The following is a 14,825-nucleotide window of genomic DNA, read 5'->3' as shown; positions in this document are numbered from 1 at the left end:
ATAAGTCTCTGTTGCACATCGCCACTGAGCTGCTTATAATCAATAACTCTCTGTTCACTATTTCCCAACTTGGTTCACATCTGTTTCCTTTGGGAGGGGCAGACTTTAGGAGCTCAGAATTAGACACCTTTTTTCCCATGTCATTTGGAGCTCCTCCTTTTTTTTTTTTTATTAGCAGCAATTCTATTTCTTTCTCTAGCCCCATTTTCTCTTGCTGCATCCATAAAAGCACCATCTGTTTTTAGTCTTTTTATTTTTGCTTTATCCTCCCTGTTCTTTTCTCCTCCCTGAATGTTTTATTCTATGACAATTTATTCTTGTTTTATTACCACCTGCTTTCCCAGCCTATCCTTTCTTCTACACCCCTACCCGTGTCGCCCTGGATTTTCTTATCAAAGGAATGGCATGCTTTGCCTCCTCGGGGCACAGCTTTGGAGTCAAGTCGTGGCTAGCTCCATCATTTAGCGATGTTGGACCTTGGTTACTTGTTCACTGCAAACCTTGGTTCTTGACTTGTAATGAGGAGTTGGTCATGATACTTTCTATCCTTATAGAGTTGTTTGCAGAGTTAAATATAATACTGTACATCAGGCTTGCTCGACCTCAGCACTACTGAGATTTTGGGCTGAGTAATTTTTTTCTGAGGGTTCTGTGCATTATAGGATGTTTTACAGCAACCTGGCATCTACCACTAGATGCCAGTAACAGCATCCTTCTCGCTGATGGCAGTCAAATACGTCTTGCAGACATTGCCAAGTGTCTTCTGGGAGGCAAATATGTCCTGGTTGGGAACCAGGGGATGCACAAAGAAATTATGCAATGCCTGCTGGTACATAATGGAAACAATAAATATCTGTGATATATTGACAGAGAAATGTTAATTTATGATGGACATATAAAGCTTTGAAATTAGCTGCTTAATTCATGAATGGAAACAAATATAGAATCAGTAGGCATCAAAAACTTTAAGTTTCCACCCTATACCAAAATATGGCATCTTCACTTAAAGAACTATTTTATGACAGGAGCCAGGAGGATTGGTCAATGACTGGAAACTTGCCACAAGTGTCCAGGGTGTAAAGGGCAGTTAGGATAGAGAAGGGACCAGTATGACAATGATAGTTAGAAATGCTCACTCTAGACAAGAACTGAGTGTTAAAAGTAGGTGAAGGGCTATACATGATAACCTTTCAGTATCTGTATTGCAGATCATAATGTCCAAAAGGAATGAGTGAGAAGAGATTGGGGGTGAGAGAGAGAGAGAGAGAGAGAGAGAGAGAAATGAGAGAAATGTCTGGCACTGAGGCAGGCGGGGAAGTTGGGGGTGGGGATATTGCTGTATTACTGTTGGGAAATGTACATTAGAGAAGGGATGGGTGTAGGAACATTATATAACTGAAACCCAGTCGTGAGCAACCTTATAACTGTGTATCTCACTGTGATTCATTTTTTAAAGTTAAATAATTATAATAAAATAAAATGACCATTTATATAATTAGTTAATTGCACAGCTGAAATTACCCAATTTTCCCTCCACTACATTAAGATATAGTTGATATAGCATTGTATAAATTTAAACATAAAATCTTGATAGTCATATATTACAAAACTACTGTTAACTGATACTCCATGTCGCATAATTGTCATTTTTTTTTGTAGTGACTACATAGATCTAGTCTGTTAGGAATTTGTGAGTATATGTTACAATATGATTAGCTACAGAACACCCCTCAGATATTATTTATCTTAAACTGGAAGTTTGTACTCTGAAACTGTTCCCAATTTCTCCCAATTCCAGTCTCTGCTGAACATAATTCTATTCTATTTCTTTGTGTTCAAATTTTTCAGGTTCCACTCGTGAATTATATTGTATATATTTGTCTTTATATGATTTACTCCGTTTGTCATAATGTCAGTGAAGGTCCATGTTGTTATAAATTTTAGGATTTCCTCTTTCTTATGACAGAGCATTAGTCTATCATGCATATTGAAATAGATTAGAGAGAGAGATAAAATAGATAGATGCCACATCTTTTCTGTTCATTCATCTGTTAAATATTTAATTTTATCCCATATCTTGGCTGTTGAGAATAGTTCTATAAGAACACGGATATACTACTATCTCTTTTAAGATCCTGTTTGTTGTTTGATAATCATTAGTTTACACAATTCTCTGTTTTAGCAGTACAACTCATGCCTTTTCATAGTATGTGTTACCATCCCACAACCCAAAATACCAATTTTCCTCCACCACAATTTATTGTTGAAATCCTATTTAAATATCCACTGGATATGTACCCAGAGTGGGATTGTTAGATTATATGATACTTCTATTGTTAGTTATTTTCTAACATCTATGCTATTTTCCATACGTTATACAGTTTTACAAAGTTAACATTCCCACCAAGCAAATACAGGGGTTCCCCTTTAAAAAAAAACAAAATAGAATCGCTCACTTTTATTATTATCATTTTTTAATTTTTAATTAAGGCATCATGATTTATAATACTGTTTATGATCATTTTATTCATACATGGTTCCAACATCACGCCCATCGCCAGAGTGCGTACTTCCCTCCACCAACATCCAAAGGGCCTGTCCTTCACCCCTTACCCTAAGCTCAGTTCTTTAAAGTGTCTAGTTCTGTTGCCTTGGGCCATTTGTCACTCCCTTACTAGGTTTCTTTATATCCCACATAAAAGGGAGACCATTCTTTATCTGTCCTCTCCTTCTGACTGTTCCATCCAAATAGTGGCAAATTGCCTAATTTCATCTCTTCTTATAACTGAGTAGCATAGTATTCCATTATGTATATGTACCATTTTTCTAGTTTCTTTATCCAGTCATGTGCTTTTGGACACTGAGAGATAGTTTTCAGATTTTGGCTATTGTAAATTGCACTGCAATGAACATAGCAACATAAATATTTTTAAAATTATGTTTGGGGGCCTTTACAGCACATACCTAGAATACTTGTTATTTCTCTTTTTTTAATTTAGTCACTGTGAAATTAAAAAGTATTCATGATTGGGGTTTAGGCATACAATATTTAAACATCCATCCCTCCACCAATGCCCCCCAATCTATTACACTTGTTATTGCTTGTCTTCTTAATGATCTCCAGTTTACAGATGTCAAGTGCTCTGGGTTTTATCTCCATCTTCCTGATGATTAGCATTATTAAACAAAATTTCATGTATCTGTTGACCATTTATATGGCTCCTTTGAAAAAATGTCCATTCAGTTCCTGTGCTCATTTTTAATTGCATTCTTAGTTTTGCACTATATTACAAGAGGCATTTATATATTCTAAATATTAATTCTTTATCATGCCTATATAAAAATGGGCACTGGTAGAGGGATGGGTATTTGATCATTGTATAATCGAAACCCAAGCACAAGCATTTGTAAGTCTACAACTGTACCTCATGGTGTTTCACTAATAAAAATATTTTTTAAAAAAATGTTCACTTGCATTCTATATATTGCCTTTTCTCCATTTTTGATCATTTTCTTTGCTGTACAGAAGCTTTTCAGCTTCATGTAGTCACCCCCTCTCTTTTTTTTTTGGCCTTTGTTATGTATTTCCTTTTATTATCAAATCCAGGAAAAAATATTGCCCCACCTATGTTCAAGGAGCTTATCCCTAATGGTTTCTTCTGGAAATTTTATCATTTAGGTATTTAATACATTTTGAGTTACAGTCTTCAGTTCTGCAATTTCTATTTTGTTATATTTTCTTTTTGTTGCAATTCTCACTATGTCCATGCACTGTTCTGACCTCAGTATCTTTATGACTATGGTAAATCAATTACCACTATTTCACTAAAATCTAAAATCTGTTTCTAAAGGTTTGTGTTGTATTATACTTTTATTTGGATCATATTCCTGTTCTTTATGCCCTTGGACTGACTAAGGTGACCTTATCTCTTCCTAACAGATTGGTCTCATGTAGGAGATGAAGTTGGCCAATCAGCCAGCCTGTATTTCTGTCTCACCAACTTTAGTGTTTTGTCTCATAAACCTTTGTAATTGTCTAGCCATCTTCTTTGTTCTTAGTAGCCCTTAATAGTTAAGTTATGAGCCAAGATTCATCATGCCCCAAAGGATACAATCAGAACCTAGATACTGTAGGGCCTTCAGAAGCTGGACCCTTAACAACAAGTAGAAACAACTAGAAAAAAAAACACAGTTAGGCCCTTCCATGGAGAAAGTAGATGGGTGTTTGGGTTTTTATTGGGTTGGTTTGGGTTGGTTTGGTTTTGGTTAGGTTATGGTGCATTGGTTTGGGGGGATGTCTCCCAAGGAGGTGGTTCAGTGCTTGGGCCTGAGGATATGTGGTTGCTCTGAGCCCTACAGTGCCAGGGATTGCCTGGGTCATCCAGCAGTGCTCAGAGGCCTCCAGGGCTGCACAAGTGATGCTCAAGGATCCATGTGGTGCCAGGATCCAATCAAGGCCAATGATAGCAAGATATGTGCTTTGACCCTTGTGCTATCTCTCCATCCCTCAGATGGACGCTTTGCCAGCTCCCTCTGCAGTACGTCTGGTTATACAGACCCAGTGGCAGGCTCCTGAACATAACGGTTTTCTCTAGTCTTGTGGGACTTCTGACTGCAAATCTGAGTCCAGATGACTCAGGAATCCTTCCCTCAGGCAGCAGTCTCAGAAGCTGGTGAATCAGATACATATGGCAACAGCACCTTTCAAGAAATAGTCGCAAACTCGAAATGCGTTAGATGAAGAGGCTACGCAGTTGTCCCAAGCTTCCCTAGTATCTGGGAAAGATTGCAGGCAGCTCCGAAATACAGACTAAATGAGACTGACCCTCAGCAGCTGCTTTTAAATTCATAGATATAATCCTTTCAGAGAAAGTCTGGGAGATGATATTTCTGCCCGTCATTCTTCAAAGTCCTACAATGTACAAGTGCTCACACCCACTAATAACACCTTTTCTGTTTGCTCTAGGCCTGCCTAGGGTCTATTGACTTTCAGAGCTAAGCGTGAGGTAGGGAGATGTATCTGACATAGGAATCTTTAAAGGTAAGGTGCTAGAGATGGGATCCAAATACTTTTCTTATTGGAGAAACTAGGGGTTAGAAGTTTCCTCCTATTTGTCTGAAACTACTGGAAGTGCGGTTTATAGTGACTGTATCTCAGGTTTTCCAACCCATATAGATACAGGTATGTTCTTGTTTGCATTAGATGCATTAGTCCTTTAGTCCATTTCTGGGCTCCTTTCAGGGAGAACAAAGCCATATTTAGCTGTTCATTTGGAGAGACTATTGTCAGAGAAAAGTTCAGGAACCTTCTATGATACCATCTTTAAAGACTGTCCCTATCCGTGGGACTGGAGCGATAGTACAGCAGGTAGGGCCCTTAACCTTACATCTGGCCCACCCAGGTTCGATCCCTGGCACCTTTTTTTAGACCCCAAACACTACCAGGAGTATTTCTTGAGTGCAGAGCCAGGAGTTACCCCTGAACATTGCCAGGTGTGGTGCAAAAAAAAAAAAATAGACTGCCCCTATCCTATTTATTTTTTAAAATAGGGAGCAGAAATTGTATAGCAGTTATGCCATATGCTAGGAACAAACCTGGATTCAATGCCCAAGCTTTATCAGTGGCAGTCCTAGAGGCCTCCAGCACCACCAAAGTGGCTGGGGTTATTATCAGCATCACAAGACCCGAGCAGTGGCCCTGGCATCAGCCCTCTATCCCCCATTGTGCTAAGAATCACTGGTGGAACCCCTGGCCTCCTAAATGCCACTATGGAGGTTCAACTAAACTAAAATATATATTTTATTTTTTTATAAACTTTAATGACTGATACCTATGAACTAATATTGTAATAGAAATCAGCACAGGATAATGAAGCAATCTCTTGATTGACTTAATGGTAGTTTAGATTGCTATTCTAATTATTAAGCCACTGATACGGGAAGCCAACAAATCTCAAACTCTATTTCTTTTTGTTTGGGGGCCTGACCCAGTGGTGGTCAGGGGTTGCTCCTACTCCATGTAGTTGTTCAGGGGACCATGCGGAGCCTTGGATCCAAACTTGGATGTAGTAAAATTCTAGTGAATGACTTGTGACTGCTTTCACTGTTTGCCATTTGATTGCTCACATGCAAAGCATACACTCAGTCTTTTGAATGATCTCTCTGACCCTCAAGCTACTTTTGAAGTGTTTATTAATCTAAGTTCATTCTATCAATGAATGCCTGCCATGACCTGGACACTCTTTTAGGTGGTTGGGAATATAGAAAACTGTCCGACTTTGTGGAAGCTCTAGTGTAGAAAGTAATGAAGTACAAAAGTAAGAAATATTTAAGTAAAAGTAAAGATTACTCATAGCTTATAAATTTCAACATAACATTGGTCTATAAATGTTTTCGTCAGTGCTGTAGCAAAATTCTAGTGAATTACTTGTGACTGCTTTCACTGTTTGCCATTTGATTGCTTATATGATTTCCTTTTACTGAACTCTAGCTTTCTCATCTGATCTGAATTACAATGAGGGTTTTAAATTAAATCTGTGGTTACCTCTGAGTATTTTGTGACTTCTAACATTTTGGTTATGATCCACTGTGTGTATAATTTTTTAATTATCCCAAGCCACCACCAGTGTTCCTTTTATCTTTTTTAAGTTTTCTCTAATGAACTAACCTCATACCATACAATTTTGTGCTATGCTTATCAATGCATAGCTGATTTTTGTTGGAGTAATACAATATATGTTTTGTGTGTCTTGCTTTGTCATCTGTACAGTAAGATCTACAGAATACCTAACATAGTTGTTATAAAGATTTCATTACATAACATCCTTCTAAAAAATTTTTTAATAGTAAAGAAATTTCAAACACAAAGCAATTTCTAGAAGTGCTGTATTCTCTACACCCATACAAGTCATTCCTTCCATTCTCTTTTAGATGTTTTAATAATGTCCTCCTTCTTTATACTCGGAAGGAAGAGGAATTACAATGATAAATTAAAACAAACATATATCTAACAAGGTCATATAAGAAATATCTCTTATATGTAAACCATTTGTCTCAAGAGAAAATCTCCCCAATGATGAAAATCAAGAAATACTTTTACTGAATTCTCATGTTTTAAGTTTGTTTTTCTACTCTAAAAAATTATTGTTTAGAACTCCATTACTGAAATTAGTAACAGAAACTTAAAAACCCCTTTATTCACCTACCTACCCCCGTCTCTCCACCCATTAGAGATATTATTGGCAATAGTCTATGTATCGTCACATAGTTCTTTTTAATCGTATGATCTATGTTTTATTAAAATAGGATGACATTGTGTATATTGCTTTGCAGTTGACTTTCATTCAGTAAAATAATTACTTTGGTGTCTGTGTCAACATACTCCATTCCTTCTCATTTCCAGTGCGCATTTGTGGCTCCCTGCACCCATCTCCACAATGTCACGTGGTATTCAGATCTGACTGGAGAAGGTCCCTGGGCTTAGCCTTGTACTGCCAATCCCTGAGCACCTGCCTCTGAGTGCTTACTGCTATGGGGCATCAGAATTACGAGTGCAGAGGTCTTTAACCACACTAGGAGACTTCCTCAGTGCAAATGAAGAGCAGAATGAAGACATTTATAGAGCAGTTAATCCTGAGGCTCACAAAATAGGATAAGTGCCGCCCCCCTCAAAGGGAAATTCCCCATTGGATTGTGGGCTCCCAATCACACACAACATCCTTCCAGCCAGAAGGAAATTCTATCTGAGGATGTTAAGGTCAGACGAACTTATTTTAAAATTGCCATAGGAGACCATTGATTCTCACTTCACTTCTCCTACTTTAAAGCCGGCCTACTTCACTCTTGGAGAAATTATTTACTCTTAGAGCAATTAAGTCCCTCTTTTATCTTCAATGCCTTCAATGGCTGCTCTTTTTTCATTTTGTAGCTTAGAAAGGGCAGCTCTTTTTTAAGCCAAATGTCAATATGTCAAACATTAGTCTCACGAAATGCAGTGTGTTTAACTACAGAGTCTACCTAAATAGATGATAGGATTTCATTTGTGTACAAATTTTACTCATCATTAACTGACCAGATATAAAGAGTACTCTCTGGAGAGAGATTATTCAGCTAGTTGAGCCTCTGTTTAAAGAATCTATGAAATTGCAGACTCAACAACACAAGGGAGTTTTTCACAGAAAGAAGCTACAAACACCATTAGCAACAAAACAAGTGGTATAATTAAGCAAGCTGCAGTTCCACAACTGGGTAGGTGACCATAATCCTGTGGCATCAACCTGGAAGCCATGGGAATGGGGCTGAGGCAGAAGCTCTTGCTGCCGAACAGGAATGCTAATACAACCAGAATGTTGTGGTGTTCTGCACCATCATCCCAAGGCTCCCTGCAACGCTGGACTGTTTGAACACCTTGGTCCAGTTATGTAGCAAGTGGTTCAAAATTGCCAAGGCAAAGTATAGACTGGGCAAGGACTGAGAACATAAACAATAGGGAGGTGCTCTTCTCCTGCTCCTGCTCCAGGCTTAGGTTCTGTATCTGGATTTGGGTCGTTCAAACCAAGTCCAACGTAAGCCCTTTAGAAACACTGTTTTGAGGGGGGCAACAATCTTAGTCATGCTACTTATGACTACTTCAACCTGTTTCTTTCAGATACCATTGTGCTTATCGCTTCAATCGCAGTTGTTTCTGCAAAAACTCAGGGTAACATTTTTGCCACGTCTGCACTGAGAAGTCTCCGTTTTCTACAGATCCTCCGCATGGTGCGCATGGACCGGAGGGGAGGCACTTGGAAATTACTAGGCTCCGTGGTTTATGCCCACAGCAAGGTAAGATTTGCTTTCTGAGCTTATGGAACAAGCTATTTATTAACAAGGTATTTATTAACATTTCCATGGACTCCTGTAATATTTAGCAAGCTTCTCTCTCAGAAGCAAAGTTTGTCATTTCAGAAATGATTAAAGCAATCTGGGGACACAATGTAAATGGATTACTTAAAAGCCATAAATATCAAAGTAGTAAAATGAATGAAATTAGGCATAAATTGTTTTCTCATATGCATAGTTTTTCACCTCTAAAAATATTTCATTCCTTTTTACATCCAGGAATTAATCACAGCATGGTACATAGGATTTTTGGTTCTCATTTTTTCATCTTTCCTTGTCTATCTGGTGGAAAAGGATGCCAATAAAGAGTTTTCTACATATGCAGATGCTCTCTGGTGGGGCACAGTAAGTATAAAAATCACTTTTTATTGTTTGGATATTGTGACATGTTGCCTATGTACTCACAGCATAATGAGCTCCTTATATAAATATTATAATGATGAATGGTCTCAATTAAAAAGATTAACTTCCAAATATTCAATTTTATGAAAATGTATAGCATTTATAACCATCTAAGTACCCCATCTATTTGGTTCAACAAAGTTAAATCATCAGTAGTATTTTTGAATGTTAGCCTGTTGCTCAAAGTAAAACAGAACGTTTTTAATTGTCAATAAAATGTTGATAAAATGCTTGTTTTGAGTTGGTACAGCACAATTTAAATTTCAGTTGTTACATTAGTTAACCATTTATTAAAAAGATTATCTGGAGTCAAAAAGAAAGAGCATGGTACCTAAGTGAAAGATAAAGGAATTAAATTTTGATGCAAAATGTGAAAAAGAGAGGCTGGGAGAGATAGTGCTGTGGGTAGGGCTCTTGCTTCCACACCCTGACCCAGGTTTGATCCCCGATTCCCAGTTCCCAAATGGTCCCCAGAGCACCACCAGGGGTCATGCCAGAACAAAGCCAGGAGTTGCACCTGAGCATTGCTGAGTGTGGCCCTAAAACAGAGAGAGAGGAAGAGAGAGAGAGAGAGAGAGAGAGAGAGAGAGAGAGAGAGAGAGGAAGAGAGAGAGAGGGAGAGAGAGAGAGAGAGTTACTCTTAACTCTTTCTGGGAACTAAAATTATAGACTCCTGATTTCAAACTTTCCACCCATAAGATGACTTTTCCTTAGTATGATTGTTAAAGAATAGCTTTCCAAATAAAGAAAAGTAAAATGATGACTTTGGAAATGATAGAAAATAGATACATACTGAAGGTTTCATTTTTCTGCATTTAAATCAATATCAAGGTGAGTGCAAAGGACAGTTCACATACCAGAAACTTAGACATATCAGCAACACATCTATTTGCATATGCAAAGAGAGGCAGAACCAACTTCTTCCACAACATAAAAGGAAGTTCATTAAACCTTCAGTGGACAAGATTTATTGATATCTATAGACATAAGGTTTTTTTTGTCTTGCCACTAGTTATTTATATCCTAGAGAGTTGATAACTAGCTCATTGGTCATTAAAAGTACAGAGTTCTATAAAATCAGAATTTGATAACTTGAGTCTACTCTAACTAATGCATAGTTTTCTACTAAAGCAAAAAATGTCTCTAATTTTACAGATTTTATGTAGTGAATATTTTTTTCATTTTATTTCTTAAATATGGAGCGAAAATGTGGAGCGATAGCACAGCGGGTAGGGCGTTCGCCTTACAAGCGGCCAACATGGCCGACCCGAGTTCGATTCCTCCGCCCCTCTCGGAGAGCCTGGCAAGCTACCGAGAGTATTCGATATGCCAGACACAGTAACAACAAAGTCTCCAATGGAGACGTTACTGGGCCCGCTCGAGCAAATCGACGATCAACGGGAGGGCCGATTTTACAGGATTTCTTAAGACATTTCAAGATGATGTTGTGTGAAAATTCACAGTATTTGCAGATTTTTTAAAAGTTTTTATATCTCTTTGGTCCAGCAAAGTTAAATTCTCTTATACATCATCACTAATACTCATTAAGTGCCTGATTCTTGCCAAAATAAAGGTAAAGGTAAGGTAAAGACCAAAATAAAGATGCATCATTTTTTAAACTGCGATTAAAATTTTGGCAAGTTGTTTGCTTGTACTTTGAAACACAGATTAAGTTAATATTGCCGCATTGTTCATTACTCATCAGAAGTTTATTTATGAGTGCTAGATATCTTGTCAGGGATAAGGAAAACTTGCCAAGCCTTGCATTCAGCAGATACGTTCGTTGCACAGCAGCAATACAATAAGTAAGAATTACACATGCATTCACCCAAACATTAAGATTTGTTTTAAAATCTGAATAAATGTTTGCAAGGTTGTGCCATTTAGTATAAAAATATTCTATTGGTTTAATAATTTGGTTTGCAGCTAATTTTCCTACTAAACCCCACAGCAATATCGGACATTTTGAAAGGAAGAAAGTGGGAAAACCCAAAAGAGAAATCATCTGACATTCTTAAAAATACTTTTATGTGCAGAGAGCAAATGAAAATCTATGACTCATGGAGTGGGGGGGTGGGAGAGGGGGCGGATAACTGTCTAAACTGAAACAACAGGAATCTTTTCCAACCTGCAAGGAAAGACAATTTATTATCTTCTAAACTGTCATAATGAATGTATTACTTTAAGTCTAGTTTTCCCTCTTTTGAATGGTTCTAACATGTTTAAATGACTGACACACTCAGGTAGACTTCCTCCCATTGAGATATAGTTGTTGGGTATATTTCAGCATCTCTCTCTTTATCTTTCTCTCCCTCTCTCCCTCTCTCTCCCTTTTCTCCTTATTACTAATAAGAATTTCTGATCGTGTGTTAAACAGTGTGTGGGAAACTCTTAATATGCCTCTCACTTAGTCATCAGCTTGTTTCCTTTGCCAGAAAAATCCACTTAGCATGTTTTTCAAGGTCATATTTGTGACTTTCAGGGGAAGAAACATTCTCATTGATTTCCATTACAGTGTTGGTATTTTGACTTAGGTTTAGCCTACACTTAATGGGTTCCTTGAATGGCCTAAATATGTCTCTCACTTTCTAATGCAGTCTTGAATAAGAAAGTAAAAATCTTTTAAAATGCCAGACTTCTGAAACAAAAAAGGTCTTGTTGGTCCATTGTGGGTTGGTTGATATTAAGTGAGTCACCAGTGAAACTGGAGCCTAAAAAGACTCTAAGGCAAATAAGAGCACTTATTTTATCTACTCAATATGAGAAGAATATGTATTAGGTCTTCAGTCTTATTTTTAAAAAAAAAAGTCGTGACTATTATTCTTTTTACTAAATATTAACTATGACTTTAATTAAGTACATGGCTACTCTGGCAGATAAAAATCACTGTGCAAATGAAGAACACCTTCATATCAAGGGAAATATTCAGAATAAATAGGGAAATCAAAGAATCCAGAATGTTTTCTAAGTGCTAGACTTTAACAACTAAAGGAAATCACCTTCATTTTTAAAGTCACCCTTATATTTATATCAACTTTAAGTATCAAAATGCAATTTGTGATCCATCTAAGTACTGGGGGAAGTGACTGCTCTCCTGTTCACTTAATGATAGCCATTGATGTGTGCGCATCTCCTTGACTGCACCCCAGGATAGCAGTGTTAGTTCTTTAATTAGCATTACCCATCCTTGCTACTATTTTAATAGCATAAATGAACTATTTTAATAGCATAAATTAGATAGTGAATTATCTTAGAAGTACTATGTTTTGTGTACTCTGTTGCATTGTCTCATTATTAACTGAACATTAAGGGAATACCATATTTTAATTGTAACTACACCAATGTCTGTTGCCTTTTTTGTTTTTTAATATACTTTGTTGCCAAGGAATTCTGGATATTTTTTTCCAGATTGAGTTAGTATAGTATATTCTTGGTTATTAAAAGACTTGTGTATTTCAGGACAGATAGGTTGTTCCATAGCTGGAAGCCTCCCTCATAAGGAATGGGGAGAAGGTAGCTGGAATAGAGAAGGGATTGTTAAGAAAAAGATGGCTGGAGGAATCGGTCGAGATGGGAGATGTGTGCAGAAAGTAGATAAAGGACTAAACATGATAACCTCTCAGGGTCTGTATTGCAAACCATAATGCCCAAAAGTAGAGAGAGAGTATGGAGAATACTGGCTACCATGGAGGCAGGGGGTGGGTGGGAAAGGGGGGTATACCGAGGACATTGGTGGTGGGGAAAGTGCACTGGTGAAGGGATGGGTGTTTGATCATTGTGTGATTGTAACCTAAACACGAAAGCTTGTAATTATCTCATGGTGAGTCAATAAAATTTAAAAAAAAGACTTTTGTATCTTTGAGACTTTGAAATGGTAAATATTTATAGTGTGTAATAAAGCATAGTACATAGTTCTATGATCTTAATAACCTAATGAATGTTCAGTTTTTATAAAAAACATGACCTAGAAGGATATGTCAGACATACCTGTTTGTAATTGTGTATGACTTTGTTCTCAGTTCTTATGTTTTTTATTTTTCTGCTACATACATGTCAATTTTCAAAAGTTAAAATTTTAGAAGTTAAATGTTATTTTAAAAGCCTAAAAATAGAAAAAAAATTAAATCAAATTTAAAATCTCTTTCCATTAAGAGGATGTATAGGGCTGGGGCTAGAGCAGTAGCATAGCAGCTAAGACACTTGCCTTGCCTGTGACCAACCCAGATTCGATCTCTGGCACCCCATATGGTCTCTTACACCCCTCCAGGAGTGATCCCTGAGTTAAGAGCCAGGAGTAAGTCCTGAGCACAGCTGCAGGTAACCCAAAAACAGTAAATAAAGAGGGTGTTTTAAACTTTCCAAGCATTTGGTTCGCCTACCAATTTTTGGAAGGATTCTGTAATTGATCAGCACTGCTTACGGACAATAACAATTCATCTAATACTAGTTCCAGCTCATGGGATTAAGTGAGACAATGAACAGTAAATACCTGTCGCTAAGACAATCGAAAGTACCCAGTCAAAGATGGTGGATACTGTTGGTGTAGACATCACTATTGTAGACAGTTGATGAACACACCTTTATAAGTAGCACTGTAGCACTGTCTTCCCGTTGTTCATCGATTTGCTGGAGCGGACACCAGTAATGTCGCCATTGTGAGACCTGTTACTGTTTTTGGCATATCGAATATGCCACCGGGAGCTTGCCAAGCTCTGCAGTGCAGGCAGGATACTCTTGGTAGCTTGCCAGGCTCTATGAGAGGGGCAGAGGAATCAAACCCGGGTTGGCCGCGTGCAAGGCAAACGCTCTACCTGCTGTGCCCATGCTATTGCTCCAGCCCTTTATAAGAAGAGGAATAAAAATTATCTAAAGATTTCATAAAAAAAAAAAAACACATCTTAAGCACAGAAAAGGTTTAGAAGTTGGAGGTTTCAGTAAGGAGAGGTGCTAAATTTTGAAATCACGTCTAAAGAACATTGATGGAAGAGGAGGTGGAGGAGGGGCCAGAGGCAGTCACTCTGTTATCAGGGCATTGGCAGCTACAGGAAAAGAGGATCTTCTGGAGATCAGGCGATAATTCAGCAATTAGGATGCAAGACCCAGGTTTGATTCCCTGCATCACATAGTTCCCTGAACATTACTTGGTATAGCCCTGGAGGTCCCCAGCACCACCAGTCTGGCCCAGGAAATCCCCAGCATCTTGGGACTTAAGCAGCATTGCATCCACAGGTCCTTGCATTAAACCACTGGCCAGTTGACCAAGAATCTCTAGTGGGGCCTCACAGGCCTCCTTAGTTCTGCTTGAGAAGTCTCCCTCCAAAAAAGAGGATCAGGGGCTAGAGTGATAGCACAGCAGGTAGGACATTTGCCTTGCACGCGGCCAACCAGGGTTCAATTCCCAGCATCCCATATGGTCCCCGAGCACCGCCAGGAGTCATTCCTGAGTGTAAGAGCCAGGAGCAATCCCTGTGCCTCGTCAGGTGTGCCCCAAAAAGAAAAAAAAAGAGGATCATCCATTGCTCCACTTAATGGTGTATCCTATA

The 14,825-nt window shown here is 38.1% G+C and overlaps 1 protein-coding gene across 1 annotated transcript in view; it reads left to right on the top strand.

The window, feature by feature from the left end:
- Positions 1-14,825, top strand: part of KCNQ5 (potassium voltage-gated channel subfamily Q member 5) — a 609,327-nt gene that overhangs the window by 472,500 nt on the left and 122,002 nt on the right. The window contains 2 exon segments of the mRNA XM_056109768.1: positions 8,648-8,823; positions 9,100-9,225. Coding sequence (XP_055965743.1) covers positions 8,648-8,823; positions 9,100-9,225 — 302 coding nt within the window.

The sequence above is a fragment of the Sorex fumeus genome, unplaced genomic scaffold (assembly GCF_029834395.1).
Source record: "Sorex fumeus unplaced genomic scaffold, SorFum_2.1 ptg000008l, whole genome shotgun sequence".
In the NCBI taxonomy this organism is placed as follows: Eukaryota; Metazoa; Chordata; class Mammalia; order Eulipotyphla; family Soricidae; genus Sorex; species Sorex fumeus.
The sequence above is the reverse complement of the archived record's forward strand: the minus strand, read 5'-3'. Positions and strand labels throughout refer to the sequence as shown.